Source organism: Zea mays, chromosome 1, assembly GCF_902167145.1.
Source record: "Zea mays cultivar B73 chromosome 1, Zm-B73-REFERENCE-NAM-5.0, whole genome shotgun sequence".
NCBI lineage: Eukaryota > Viridiplantae > Streptophyta > Magnoliopsida > Poales > Poaceae > Zea > Zea mays.
Genome location: NC_050096.1, coordinates 165,498,675 through 165,514,557, shown reverse-complemented (window position 1 = coordinate 165,514,557; position 15,883 = coordinate 165,498,675). Strand labels below are relative to the sequence as shown.

Here is a 15,883-nt window from a genome sequence, read left to right as displayed (position 1 = left end):
ATAACAATAGCTACCAGGCCAGTATCAAGATGTCACTGTTCGAAGCATTGTATGGACAGAAGTGCCAGACCCCTCTAATGTGGTCCAACGTAGGGGAAAAGATACTAGAAGGACCTGCCTTTGTTAAAGAGGCAGAAGAGAAAGTCACCCTGATTCGCAAAAGATTACTTGAAGCTCAGAGTTGGCAGAAAAGTTATGCAGACAACAGGCGGAGAGAACTCAAATTTGAGGAAGGAGACTTCGTCTACCTCAAGGTCTCCCTGATGCGCGGAGTCAAAAGGTTTCAAGTGAAAGGGAAGCTAGCCCCGCGGTTCGTCGGCCCCTATCCTATCATTGGCATAGTAGGACCCGCAGCATACCACCTTGAATTGCCAGAATCTATGTCAGATATCCACAATATGTTTCACGTGTCCCAGCTCCGCAAATGCCTGCAAGTACCAGAAAATCACATCGAAGAAGAGACAATCCAGATTCAGAAGGATCTTCAGTATCGAGAAAAGCCAGTAAAGATTCTTGACTCGGCAGTCCAAAAGACCCGCAACTCAGAAGTGAGACTCTGTAAAGTTCAGTGGAGCAGAGAAGGAGAAGAGGAAGCTACCTGGGAGAGTGAGGACTCCTTGAGAAGGGAATACCCTTACCTTTTCTCAAGCCCAGTCTAAATCTCGAGGGCGAGATTCCTTTAAGTGGGGTAGGTTTGTAACATCCCAAAATTTAACCCTAAGGTTTGAACCCTAATCTCATAACCCCCCTAATTGCTCCCTAGACTCCACCTCATAGGACATCTCATCATTTGCATACACTATGATTGTTAGAAGCACCTCACATAGAATATTTTTTTAGCACCTAAGATTATTTAGCTAATTATTTGTTAAAAAGAAAAATAGATAAAAAATAGAAATAGGAAATAGAAATTAGAAAAAGAAAAAGGAAAACACTCCCCCCTCGGCTGGGCCGTTTTTGGCCCAAACCCCCACTCTCTCTCTCTCTCGCGCGCGCCCGCGCCTCCCTTTCTCCCTCGCGGCCCAAGCGGCCCATCGCCCGCACGCCCGCGCTCCCCTCCACCGCTGCCAGCCCGGCCCCACCCGCCAGCCGCACTCACCCTCGCTCTCTCGCGATCTCTCTCTCTCTCTAACAAGCGGGTCCCGCTTGTCAATGCCTTCCTCGCGCCTGTGACCGGGCTAGAGACACGATCGCCGCTGGCCACTTCCCGCCCCGTCGCCCCGCCATTATCGCGCTCACCATCTCGGTTTGGTGGCTTGCGTCTACCTGAGCCATCCTACCGCCCCATCTACCTGAGCCATCCCGTCGCCCCGTCTGCCCGAGCCATCCCGTCGTCACCACTGTGCGCCACCATCCCCGCTGTGGCGAGCTTGCCGGTGCTCGCCACCTCTCACCCCCTTCCCCGCCTTGGGCGCCTAAAAAAGGACCGCCACGAGCTCCCCAATTCCTCACCCCAGCCTTGGCCATCTCTTCCCCCTTCCCCGAGCTCAATTGAGCTAGCGCCGCCGTCATCTCCATCTCCGGTGAGCTCCCCCCTTCCCCTCTCTGTTGGATTCTAGTCAAATTAGTGTAGCTCTTGAGCTCCGCCACTTCACCGCGAGAACGACACACCTTTTTCCCCTCGCCTATTTCACCCATTGGCCTCGCCGGCGGTCTCACCGCCGCAGAGCCCGCCACCCGCCGTGGACCGGCCATCCCGGGCATCCACCGGCCAAATTAACTCCACCTCCGTGACCCCCTACCTTCGCTCGTGCTTTGTCACCATTCCGTCCACACAGAACTGGACCACCAGCGAGGAACCACCATCGGGTTCACCGGCGTCCGGTTCTCACCGCCACGGACCGCCCTCCTCCTCCCCCCTGACACCGTCACCCCCCCCCCCCTCCTATCTCTGGCGCGTGGGCCCGCGCCCACGGCGTCCGTCGTGACGTCCCCTCTCCTCGTGGGCCGTCTGGGCCCATTTGACCGTGATGCCACGCGCCCGTGCCCTGCTGGGCCAAAATCCCCCCCCCCCCCTCGCCCAGCTAGCAGAGAAAACCCTTTTCTTTTTCTTTTTCCTTTATCCTTTCCTATTTATATATATATGTATATATATATATGTTGATATTTTATGCACCAAAAATAGTCTAAATACATTTTAGGGCACAAAATAATAATGTCTAAAAATTGGCACACCCCACCAAGTCACCATGATTGATGTACTGTTCATTATCTATTTTTGCTAGAAGAAGAGGGATCCGATCCTCCGAAATTTGTAGCTCCGGAAGAAGGACAAGAACCCGACCCCTCCGAGATAGATCTTTTGTGCCAGGAGAGCTTCGACAAAGGCAAGTCCATTCTTACCTTGATGCATAAATTACCTATTCTTTCTACCACTACCTAAGCCGGGATTAAGGGATGGATCTTTTGCATTATGAGCAAAGAGATAGCCCGCATTAACAAACATCTTTTTAGTACCAAATGTGGAATGGGAAAAGGACAGTGTTTCTTCTAAACAATGTTTTCAAAAAGTGTATGATGAAGGGTATTCACCCTCTTCACCTTGTGAGTGGGATGATCAGGGACTCCCTGGTTTAGGGGAGGGCCTAAGGTGATGGCTCAGCCGGTTTAGGTGTGAGCAGAAGGATTGTCCCCTCATATAAGGACCGGTTTGCCATCCTTCACTACCTGTACTCATGATAAGTACAACCACTCGAGATTGTATGGGCAGTCACTCAATCTGAACTCGTACGGTCCAAACCCCAGGGTTATGAAGGCTAGGGAGCACCGGGAGGATAAGGAGGGGGAATGTTTTGTCCGGTTTGGACATGGCGGTGGCCTGACTCCTTCCGGTATAACCGTTAAGGTAAGGACGTGCAAGGAAAGAAAGAGATTCGGCATTCGGGTCTCACGACAGTGAGATCGCAGAAACCGGACTAGTGGGTAAAGTGTACCCCTCTGCGCAGAGTTCAAACCTATTCGAATAGTCTGTGTCCACTGGAATGGATGAGTCTGGTGTGGTATGACAATTAGTGTCTTACAACCTCCGGGAACAGGGAAATGTGTGAGTGGGTGTGTTTTTGGAAATGAAACGATGCCACGGGAGCGGGAAGCTCAGTGGTGGTTGAGTGTGAAAAAGTGTTATTTCCTTCTTTGGGAAAAACCATCAAAGTATTGCCCTTCTCTAAGAAAAAGAAGAGTGACTTCAACTCCACCATATAAAGCATGTATTATATAGGTCCCTTTCTCTTCACGGGAGCGGGATGGGCTTGCGGAATACCTAGTGTATTCACCCAGATTTATTTATGTTTTTCAGCAGCTGAAGACTTATTTTCTGCTATGCTTGATTAAGGGGGTTGTGTTTGCACCCAGTTCTGCCTGTGGCTTGGGCTAGTTTATCTTCTACTGCGCTTTGTAATTCTTGCTCTCTCTCGAGCTTGTACTCTGGTATTGTAATAACTATTATTCGAACTTTGTACTATTTGAAGTAAGGAATGTGGTTACTAGCCTCCTGGGACTAGTAATTGTATCACATTTGAGTTCCAAAGGATCGATACGCTCCATGTGCGCTGTCCAGTGTGCACCGGACAGGCGTTGTAGACTGTCCGGTGCGCCCATAACTCGTTTTTAAAAAGGTTTCCCCTGCCCGAGCCCGAGGCCAGGCTCATTTCTCTGGCTCTCTTAGTCCACTCCTCTCTGCTCCTCTGGCGACTTCCCTTCTCCGGCAACCATCCTCGCCAGCGGCGATCCTCCGGTGACCAAGCTCCACTGTGCTCGGGCCTTGCCTCTTTCCCCTCTAGTGAGCAGCCCTAGCTCCCTCTCCCCTTCTCTCTGTTTCAAAGAGCAGTGAAGCCCATCTTCCCCCTTTGTTGCTCAATTTCAAATTCTTGTCCAACTCTGTGAATCCCAGTGCATGAATAGGTTCCTATGTGCCTCTTGAATATCTCTGCAGGTTCCTAGCTCCCTTTGGGGGGTTTCACCATCTAATTTGGCCATTTCTCCTCACCCTAAACACCGCACGCCACGTGCTCGGCGAAATGCCCAAACCAGCCAAAATTGCTCCGATTGAACCCAAACTTTTCAGGCATCTTCATGATACCTCCAGTAACTTATTCGCCAAATTTCACACCAATCTGATATACTAGGCTTCAATTTTACACAATTCCCCGTTTCTAGCGATCGATTCCGAGCCGAGTGCCCAAATTCCACTTTCTACACCTCAAATCAAACCAAGCGCACACTTCATTCGTATTTACTCATATAAACCTGTTCGTGAAGTATTGGCTCAATTCCACGTCATTTCATGCCTCATTTTTAATTTCAAACCTCCTATGGCACTATTTCTCGTTCAAATGCCGTTTTCGCGTCGTTTGACCTCTCGATCGCCATATCTCTCGATTTTTGTGCCATAACACTCTGTGTATGTATTTATTCACATTTCATATACTTATGACAATGTGACTAATACGTGCTCACCTCTTCTGTCATTTCAGCGACCTCGCCTGCCCGTGAGCCGTCTCCTGTCCTGCCTAGATTCTCTCCCTCTCGTGTGAGATTTTCAGGTAACTATCCGTTCTTTTGTCATCCTATTGACTGTTATCTTCTTGTGCTTAGCTTCTCTCTCTCATATGCAGTCGTCAAGTCAGGATGCCGCGCACGAAGAATGTGTCGGCGCCAGGGGGAGGAGATGAGGAGGACCCCCCTCGCCCCTTTAGGCAGGTCAAGGGGAAGACTGTCTACTTGGAGCAGCATGAAGCCCGCAAGAAGCAGCATTTGGATAGAGCAGCCCGAGCAGCTCTAGCAGCAGCAGGCGCTGAGCAGGCTGAGAGAGGAGATCAACTACATATTCCTTCAGATCAGATTGCTTATCGAGTTCGTTGACTCGCCTCTCAGCCTCGCTCCTCCACTCCCACCACTGCTACCACTCCACCTCCCACTTCGCCTACTCCAGTCCCTCCTGCGCCATCCACCACCTCAGCCATACCTACCACCTCCACCACTCTAGCTTCCACTGCTCCTCCTCCCGCTCCCCTTTTTGCTCCACCTATCCCACCTACTCGCTTCCGGGAGCGAGATGAGACTGAGGTGCGACCACTAGCTGCAGATCCTAGGTTGTTTGATCTTCAGCGTGCTGCAGAGGCACGGGTACGTTGGTTCAGACATGTATCCGTGGAGACTTGGCTATTGGCTCAGAGAGACCCTGCAACAGTCGATCTCTTCAGCACCAGGATCCAGGAGTCTTTCTTTAGAGCACAGATGTCTGCACAGATTGCTCTGTGAGTGCACCGGCTTTTGGATCTTCCTGCGTTTCTGCTAGCCGCCGGTGCTGACTCTGAGGTACACCTCTCATATCTGCCTGGACTTCTCACTCTCTTGACTACTAGCGGTAGATATGTTGAGGAATGGGTCCGAGTTTTCTATGCTTCTGTATGGATAGACCTTGATCACCAATGGATGAGATTCCGCTTTGAGCGAGAGGATGTTACACTTCATGCCAGTCAGATTCGATAGTTGTTTGGATTCAACGAGTCATCAACTTGTCTTCATAGCTTGTGCTACGGCACCTCTGATCCTCCTCGTCGCCCTCACGGTGGATTTGCTCCTGGTACAGCTCACGTCGCGGCTTTGTTCTGACCGCCCTTCTCAGATGGGTCACGACGTTCTCTGGCAGACTTCACAACAACGACCAAGTTTTTATATCAGCTCATGAGACGGACGCTTCTGCCATGGATGGGTTATAGGGAGACTGCCACTCATATCCAGCTCTGGCCCCTTGGTGCCCTGGTTTCTCACTCAGAGTTTGATGTTGTGGACTTCCTTATTTGTGAGATCGAGGACACCGTACTGGATGGTCTACGTGCCCGGCGACAGCTACCATATGCTCACTATCTCTGCCACATCTTCGCTCAACTGATTCGGCCACCATAGTTCCAGGGTACTCTTGAGTCCTCTCGTCTCCTCTTTGGCTCTTACCGTCCAGCCCCTAAGGACCCTATGCCGGCACCTGCTCCAGTGATTGACCCTCAGGCCGAGGATACCGCTTTTCATCAATTCGAGACTCAGGGCGCAGCAGTTCCTGACGACGATGATGATGATGATGACTTTGGGGTTCCGCCTCTGCCTCCGCCTCCGCCTCCTATGCCTCCACGCTCTCATGATCATGAGGCTGAGAGTTCCAGTGCTGCCCCTGCTGCCCCTCCTGCCATTGACCCTGCTCTTGCTGCGATCCTCCAAACCCTTACTCAGCAGCAGGCTCACTTGGCAGCGGTCCAGTAGCAGATGTCCGAGAGAATGCTATCGATGTTTCATACTATTCAGGACCGACAGGATACTCTGCAGCAGCAACTTCTGGCAGACCGGGCTGAGAACATGGCCTTCATGACTCTCATGCTTTAGCATACCGGTGTTCCGATTCCCCCAGTTCAGTCAGCACCACCTCCACCTCTTCAGGATGCTATTGTGCCAGCCATTCAGGTAGGACTCCCTCTTCCTACAGTTGGTCCTTCTTCCTCTCCGCTCCGGCTAGTCACCCTGGTTTTCTTGTTGCCGGTCATCAGCTCCGTCAGCACTCAGCCGCCAGTGCCACCAGCTCCTGTTGTTACCACTGCTGCTGTGGCGGTGTCTGTGACCTCTTCAGCTCTGACAGCTTCTGCAACACAGCCTCCGTCCGAGTCAGTACCAGCTCCAGCTTCTACGGCAGATCCTGGATCCGAGACTGACTCTTACCCACAGCCGGCGTTCGCTCTTCTGCCACGACTGCGACCGGATGTGCCCCCGCCACCTCCTTCCTCTTCTGATGTGTAGGTTCGGGTTCCCTTTTGGTGTTTGACACCAAAGGGGGAGAGATATGTGAGTTGTGAGAGCTAGGGGGAGTTAGGGAGTTAGTAGAGAGTCATTTTGATGTAATATATGTGCTTGTTACTCTCTGTACTAGCTCCACTTTTGTATGATGATTTTGGCTCACAAACTCTATTATATACTCTTGATGCTTATGTTGACTGTGTGTGTATTATGTTTTCACCTTATATGTTATCACCAGTCTTCTAGTTCTTGTTCATCGATTTGATTTCATTTTTATATGAACAAGAAACTTACGATGTGTATGCGCTCATTCCTATTATTATGTTACACACTCTTTCTGTCAAAATTTACTGAGTACAATTAACCATCTTCTCTATTGACAGAAATTTCAAAACAAACTACTCTCACAAATCTTGTAGGGTTGTCATCAATCACCAAAAAGGGGGAGATTGAAAGCATCTAGGCCCCTAGTTGGTTTTAGTGATTAATGACAACGTAACGTTATATGTGACTAACGTGTGTTTTGCAGAGACAAATGGTAAGTTAGGTCACATTATAGGTAGAAGTACTACAACGGTGAAAACAATCCCGGCAATAAGAACTTGAAGCGACGGCTAAAGCGACGAAACGAAAAGTGAAGGTCTACGTATTCCGAGCGTCAAGGAGTTGCGGACACTCGTGATATAGTTAGGTCTTTTATTTTGTTTTAGCCGTACTATAAAGAAGGGTTGTCGATGAGTAGTTTGACCAAGAGAGTTCTAGTGTAGTGTTGGTGCATATTCACACTCACATATAGTGCTAGGTGTCACTCTAGAACATACCCACGAGTTAGAACGAAAACCAATTTGAAAAACAGCAGAAAATAGAAGTTAGGGTTTCTGACTGTGGGGCACCGGACTGTTCGGTGCGCCCTCTGTCAGGTGGTGTCAGGATGGCCTGGGGAAGGGTTTCCCCTGCGCAGAAACCCGAGAGCGCAAGGTTCACGAGTTTAATTTTAGTGGCGCACCGGACAGTGCACCGGACCGTCTGGTGCGCACCGGACAGTGACTGTCCACTGTCCAGTGTGCCATCAGCCCAACGGTTAGCTGTCAGAACTAGCCATTGGAGTCGACCGTTGGCGCACCGGACTGTCCGGTGCGCCCATGCGCAGAAGATTGCTGGTAACGACTAGTTGGTGGGTGAGGGCTATTTATACCCCCTCCACCCACCATATTCATTGCCTTGCTGCCCACATTTACTCCTACACATTGGTAGAGCATTATAAGCACCAAAAGCCTAGTGAGGTGATTAGAGAATCTTAATCCCGCATTTGGACCTCATTAGCGCTAGCGAGAGCCACCTAGAGCACACATCACTTGCATTAGGTTTCTCTTGGTAAAGCAAAAGTCTACGGCTTGTTACTCTTGGTGATCGACATCACCTAGATGGCTTGGTGGCGTTGGGAGCTCGGTGATCACCGTGGAGATCGTGTTGGTGATCCGACTCAAGTTTGTAAGCGGTCGTGAGGGATCCACCGCGCCGGAGTGGCAAAGGATCATCTCGTAGTGAGCACTTGGTTCTTGTGAGGACCAAGGGGGAGCGATGCCCTTGCGCGGGTGCTCCAACAAGGACTAGTGGAGAGTGCCGACTCTTCGATACCTCGGGAAAAATTGGAGGAGTCTTCTAAACCTTGCTTTACATTCTGCACTTAATTCAAGCATTTTACATTGTGTATTTGTTTAGCAAGTATTTGAAGTATTGTCTTAACACTATTGTATTTCTAGTATTATTTTCTTAAGTGCTAGTTGTTGGGGTGAAGTTGGGCTCTTGCTTAGGTTTTAATTAGTGTTGATTTTTAGAAAAGCTCAATTCACCTCACCCCCTCTTGGGCATCGTGATTCTTTCACCTGCGCCCAGCATCCACGGCGCCCAAACACCGTCTCCTTCCTCGCGCAGCTCCCTCGCACTCATACAACCTAAGGCCAATCTGTGGTTGGGATCATATTCCTATCAATTTCTATCCTCTTGTCCTATGAATTTGTGATAGACTTATATCTAAATTTTAGAAAGTGGTGGAACGTCAAATTCCAAAACAACTAAACTACTATATCATAGTAAATTCTAATACCTTCAAAATGAAGAATCCAAACGGGCCCTAATGTCTTTTTCTTGGGGGTGGTTAGGATAGCGATGTTCATTTAGAGGTTGGTAATGGACTAATGGTTCAATTATTCATTTGCTTCTCCATTACGGTGAACTGGCACCAAGATAGTACTGTAGTATTTTTGGCTGGATTGTTGAGGCCGCCCCCGCCCCTACCTGTTCATTTTTTTTCCAAGCCAATCGTACTATTTCCCGCCGGGCAACAGTAACCTGCAAAGTTTGTGGTCTGAGCAGTTATATATTGATCTGAATTTCCTGTTCGTGATGGTGAAGGTGAGTTTGAAATACGCAAGGAAAAAACATGCAGCTCACCAATAATCCTACGCCCATGATTCCTTAGGTTTTCGTATGTGTCTTTATATATATATATATATATATATATATATATATATATATATATATATATATATATATATATATATATATATATATATATATATATGCGAAATTTCTGTGCGTAGTAAAATGAAGCTGGACACTTTCTGTTGTTATCCCGATTCATTTTTATGCTTGCAGCTTGCATTACCGATCAGTGATTTTTTTTATATTAGAACAATGCAATGATGTTTTTTTATAATCATGTATGCCTTGGATTGGGCCAAACGGACATATAGGATGGGAATTTTAAATCACAACTTTCAAATGTTCTACCTTCTCCGAATTTAATTCTCTTCATATTCACTTGAATATATGGACCCACCGCTGTATAGACGGCTCTCATGCTGGTCCTGACATTAGAGACAAGCTATCCTCTTTTTTCTTATTCCAACGGCTCTCTCATTCTTCCCCCATATATTGGCGTGTTTCATCTCTCCCTAATACATTCCTCAACCCATCAGATCATCCACAGCCTCCTACCAATTGTACAGTTGTGTCATCTGTCATATTTAGAGAAATTGTTGAAGTGCATATCATAATTCACTACTCTTAAAACTTTTTAGTCTAATCCTAATAATTTTTTAGGGTAATTTTTTTAATATCCTTTTCGAGTTGCTCTTTTTATGACAAGGGAAACAGATTGTCCTAGCATGGAAGCCTTAATTATTTTTAGTTTAAAAATAAATAGAAGTATAGTCTGATATAAATACGATTCGAACCTTAAATTTTATAATGTAAAATTTGGAGGGCATTACCATCCTTAAAAATAAGTTTTCATTTGAATAGGTTTGTAGAGTTTTGAAGAAAATTGTATCGGATTCATATGTCCAAATAGATTTTTATGAAAAATACATAACACAATTAATTTAATTAATATATATCCGCTATCATCATAAATATTACTAGTAGTACTAGAGTGCAGTCTGTGTGTGCGACTATGCGGCAGACAGGTGAGGCTTCTGTCCTGGGCCACACTCCACGCCTTGTGTAGTGGGTGTGGGACTGTCCTGTCCTACGCGTGCACAGTCACTCAAGGACACACGTACAAAGTGTTCATGTGTGCGACGTGTCTACTTTAGTCTGACATCCCTTTTTTTAATCAGATAATACACCTCTTCTTCCCTCACCTTCCTCCTTCTCCCAGCTGCGGCGCCACCCTCGGGCCGTCCGCCGTCGGCGGCCACGACCCTGGTGTAATCTGCTCCATACGTGGCGGCGCCTGCAAAAGCCACGCTGCTGCCAGTGCCAGCCATGGATGCAGTGGCGACCAGCGACGCCGTACTCCTCCTTGCCGCCGTAGCTATCTCCCTGCTCATCACTGCCACTTTCTGGAGCAGGCATCGTCGTCAGGGCGAAGCGCCGAGCCCGCCGTCGCTACCGCTGCTGGGCCACCTCCACCTGCTCGGCAACGGCAAGCCGCTGCACCACTCGCTGGCGGCGCTGGCCATCGCGCGCGGCACCGGGGGCGCCCCGGCGCCGCTCCTGTCGCTGCGCCTGGGCGCGCGGCGCGCGCTGCTGGTGTCGGAGCACGCCGCGGCCGAGGAGTGCTTCACGGCGCACGACGCCGCGCTGGGCGGCCGGCCGCGGCTGCTGGTCGGGGACAGGCTCAACTACGGGTACACCACGGTGGGCTGGTCCTCGCACGGCGACCACTGGCGCGCCCTCCGCCGGTTCATGGCCGTCGAGCTGTTCGCCGCGTCCCGCCTCGCCGCGCGCGCCGCCGACCGGCGCGCCGAGGTCGCCGCGCTCGTCGGCGCCCTGGTCCGCGACGCCCCCCGCGCCGGCGCCGCGGTGGCGCTCCGGCCCAGGCTCTTCGAGCTGGTGCTGAACGTGATGCTGCGCGCGCTCACCGGCGCGCCCGGCCACGGCGGCGGCGACGTGCGCGGCCTCCAGGAGATCATCGAGGAGACCTTCGCGGTGACCGGCGTCATGAGCGTCGGGGACTTCTACCCGGCGCTGCGGTGGGTGGACCGTCTGCGCGGGGTCGACGCGGCCCTGCTCCGTCTCCAGGCGAGACGCGACGCGTTCGTCGCCGGCCTCGTTCACGACGGACGCCGAAGCCACAATCGCAAAGCTGGCGGTGGCGGTGGCCCAACAGACACGGAGAAGAGGAGCACCATTGACGAGCTCCTGTCGCTGCAGGAAACTGATCCTGGCTACTACACCGACACTGTCATCAAAGGCATTGTCTCGGTGAGTGAGTAGTCTCTCGTGTGAATCGAGCATCCTTGTGTTGCAATCTCAACGATGGTGACGACGACGATGCGTCTGCTGCTACAGATACTGCTCAGTGCGGGCACAGACACGACGGCGCTGACAATGGAGTGGGCAATGGCGCAGCTGCTGATGCACCGGGACGCAATGCAGAAGGCGAGAGCCGAGATAGACGCCAACGTCGGCACATCCCGGCTGGTAGACGAGTCGGACACGACTCACCTCCCGTACCTGCAATGCGTGGTGAAAGAGACCCTGCGGCTCTGCCCCGTCGGCCCAGTCATCCCGGCGCACGAGGCCATGGAGGACTGCGCCGTGGGCGGGTTCCGCGTCCGGCGCGGCACCATGGTCCTGGTGAACGCCTGGCTCATCCACCGGGACCCCAGGCTGTGGGAGGCCCCCGAGGAGTTCAGGCCGGAGCGGTTCCTGGACGCCACTGCCACGGTCGCCGCCCCCTTGCTGCCGTTCGGGCTTGGACGGAGGCGCTGCCCTGGGGAAGGGATGGCCTTGCGTCTCCTCAGCTTGACTCTGGCGGCTCTCCTGCAGTGCTTCGACTGGGAGGTCGGTGGGTGTGTTGACATGGCCGAAGGCGTTGGGCTGTCCATGCCCATGGCCAAGCCGTTGGCGGCAGTCTGTCGGCCCCGGGAGTTCGTCCAGACCGTGTTGTCTGCTTCAACATGAGTAGCCGGATGCGGTTCTTTTCCCTGATACATGAATCCAGAAGGGGATTGAAGAGGTTTAAATCCCCTTCTAGTTATTTTTGACTAGGAGGAGGTTTAAATCCCCTTCTAATTATTTTTGACTAGGAGGAGATTTAATCCCCTCTATCTCTTTCTGGATTGTTGTAACCAAACATGCCCCCGAAGAATAAATAAGGATTGGGTGAAGCAGAACTGAAGCTATTCAGTCACGCAGAACTGAAGCTATTCAGTTCGTCCAGACCCTGTTGTCTGCTTGAACATGATCGATGCATTTGTTCTTTGTCAACAGTGGGTGTTGAGTCCTTGTTTCCATGTCGTGCGGCAGGTTGTTTCTGCTGCTGTATTGTTTGTTTGATTGATGTTCTTTAGGTTCGGTTTCAACGGTCTGGGATTTTTTTTCTCTTCATTTTGGGCCTGTAGTGCTGTACATGTACCTTACCTGTTGTCTCTTGAAATAATGGGCGTGTTCGGCTGGCTGCAAGCCGACACTGTTGCAGCTGTTTGGACTGCTGCAGCTGCAATCCATAGAGAGAAAAATACTGTAGAAGCCGCAGCCGCAGTCGGATTGCAGCCGCAGCAAGCCGCAGCGAACAAGCTGATAACACGGCAAATCTCCTGCCGTATTTTCCAGAAAATAGAAATCATCCAGCGGTTTTCATAGAACATACCACCTGAAAAATTCCAGTTTGCGATTAGCGACGATGTATGGCCCAGGCCCACTGAAACTGATTTCAGATCAGAGGCTCTCTGAATCATTTATTTGAGACGCCTCTGGATTTTCTGATGGTTCAAAATAGCTTTCTGATTCAGAGATCCTTTCCATGGTTAACATTGCCCAGTCTTACTTCATGTTAGCTGTCTGATTCAGAGACGATCTTTATATTTAACATTGCAGACTGTGGCATGAGATATTAGGCAGATTTGAAGTACCCTTGTGAGTTAAGATTCCAGGTAATAATTTCGCTGGTTTCCTATGCCGGTCTCAGATGAAGAGCAGCAGTAGCAGCATGTTCTGCTTACCCACAGCAGCAGCGAAGTATTTTATTGTAAGCAAGCTGCGGTAGACTCCGGTTAAGAAACTCAGTAGAATGCACGGTTCAGGCATATAGATAGATAATTGTTTTTCATGTATCTTTATTCAAGACTAAATCTTAGATATATCCTTCTTATATTGCTTATTTTCATATCAACTTCAGTTTTATCTTCATCTTTTTCCATTGTTATCACGCCTTGAAATCCTACTATGCACTAGCAACTCTAGATTATGCACTAGCAACTCTAGATGTCTCTATTGGATATGTACAAACCATCTCAACTGATGTTCGACATTTTTCTCTTCAATTCTTGCTGCCTCTAGTCTATTATATATATATCGTCATCCCAGACTCGATTCCTTCTTGTATAACCATAAATCCAACGTAAACATATCCACAACTCTTATTTGTTGAATATGTCATCCTTTTTTATTCAAATTGGCTTTCTGATTCAGAGATCTATTACATGGTTAACATTGCCCAGTGTTGGGGACTTGTTCTCAAATGCTAAGAGTTAAGAACAAGGCAACATAAAAAGTGTTAAGTGTTAAAGTCCTTCGTCCTTCGAAGCATTATGTTCCTTCGGGAAATAATGAGTTTCGGACGAAGGTCATAAGAGACATACCTTCGTAAACATAACAAGTAATGACGAAGGACTCATATAAAGCATGAAATATAATATAAGCATCATCATAGAATCATTTCTATTTTATTAACATGGAAAAATAGAAATGATTTCAAATTACAAATGTACCTTCGGTCCTGAGAGAAGGTAAAAAGTACAAGCGTGACGCAAAAGCAAATGCCAAGTCAGCGTGAACAGTACGGGGGTACTGTTCATCTATTTATAGACACAGGACGCAGCCTGTGACGAATTACAATTATGCCCTTTACAAAAGTTTACAACATTATCTTAGACCTCTATGGATAAAAAGGTCATTCTATCTTTATGTCGGTTTGCAACGCCGAAGCTCTATAAAAAGGAACCTTCGGCCATTTCCTGGGGACGATTTCAGCCGAAGCTGCTTCTTCACGCAAGACCTTCGGCGCAACGAAGCATGGGCCCAACAGTAGCCCCTTTCGCGGCGCTAGATCGTTTTTCGTAACGAGCTTGAACCGTGAAAAAATCCTCTCAAGCTTCGGGAAGCCGAAGGTCCAAAAAACACCTTCCCTGAGCTCGTTGCCGAGAAACGATTCATTTCCCGAGATCGTGTCGGTCCCACCTTGCAGAGTCACTGTTTGGTCTTTGCGGTCCACTGCGCAGCGAGTACAAGTTACTGCCCGCCTGGTGTAAAAACCCTGCCGCTTCGCCTTCTTACCTGCAGCACTATATAAACAGACGAGTAGGTGTGAAGTTACCACAGCATTTACTGCTATTTGCACTGTTTTGCTGCCAAAATTTTTAACCATCACCGAAGCTTGTTTGTCAGGTTTGAACGAAGCTCCATCTTGAAGCCTGCTTCGGAGAAAAAAGTATTAAAGTTTCACAAGTTCATAATTAAATGGCCAGAGTTCGCTCTACAGCTAGGGTTGAGCGTGAGGGGGACGAAACTGAAGCTTCGGAGACTGTGCCCATCTCCGAAGCGATGCAGCGCTCCGGACTGGTGACTACGGAAGAAATGGCTGCTGCCGGAGCAAACCCGACAGCTGCCGAAGGAGAAGGGAACATTGAAGAAACCGACTCCGAAGATGACTACCGTATTGCCATGCCCAGCAAACCCAGCCACCTAGACTTCGGAAAATCGACTGTTTCAAAGGTTGATCTCGCCAAGATGGTGAAAGCAGGTTTTTTCAGTGAAGATCAGAAGAAGCTACTTCGCTTCGGGGGAGAAGAGACCACCCCGAAGCCAGAGAAGGACGAGGTTGTCATCTTCAAAAGCTTTTTAAAGGCTGGGCTAAGATTCCCTGTTCACGAGATTGTTGCGGAGATATTGAAGAGGTTTGGCATCTACCTTCATCAGTTAACTCCTAACGCTATCGTTAGGCTTAGCGTTTATATTTGGGCCCTCCGAAGCCAAGCAGTGGAGCCTTTTGCTGACAGTTTCTGTCGAGTTCATGAATTGCATTATCAAACAAAGGCCAGAAAAGATGGGCTTCATGAAAACTTCGGTTGCTACAATTTTGCCTACCGGAAAACCGCAAAGTTTCCTGTAATTAGCTACCGAAGCAAATGGCCGGCAGGCTGGAAATCAGAATGGTTCTATGTCAAGGTTGATGAGGACAAGGAGAAGCTTGTGCAAAGTCCAGTCGAGCTAACTTTCGGAGAAACCCGACCCCACTGCAACATGACACCAGAGGGTCAAACTCAACGGGCAATGGATGAATTCAGAATCATTGCAGAGCATATTGGTACCAGGGATCTGGTTCAAGAATTCTTAGCATTCAAAGTTTTCCCTACTCTGAAAAAATGGGAAATGCCAAAGTTAAAGGGGGAGAAGAAGGAAGGGGATCTTGTCCGGCTTCCTTACCACTTCAAATTCAAGAAATATTTTAAGAAGCCCTGCCAAGAGTGGCTGGATACAGTTGAGGTGATGTGTAATGAAATTCTTGGAAATTATTCGAAAAAAGAAGATCAACTGATGACAGCAGCCTTCGGTATCCGTCCGAAGCGAAGGCTGAACCGAGTGCTTGATG

General features: G+C 49.2%; 1 protein-coding gene across 1 annotated transcript; it reads left to right on the top strand.

Annotated features, from left to right (window-relative positions):
- Window positions 1-10,377: 10,377 nt before the first annotated feature.
- Window positions 10,378-12,401, top strand: LOC103640488 (cytochrome P450 81D11-like). The gene is given in 2 exon segments (NM_001319738.1): window positions 10,378-11,493; window positions 11,581-12,401. Coding segments are annotated over 2 exon segments (1,557 nt in total). The 5' UTR covers window positions 10,378-10,551; the 3' UTR covers window positions 12,196-12,401.
- The last annotated feature ends 3,482 nt before the right edge of the window (window positions 12,402-15,883 follow it).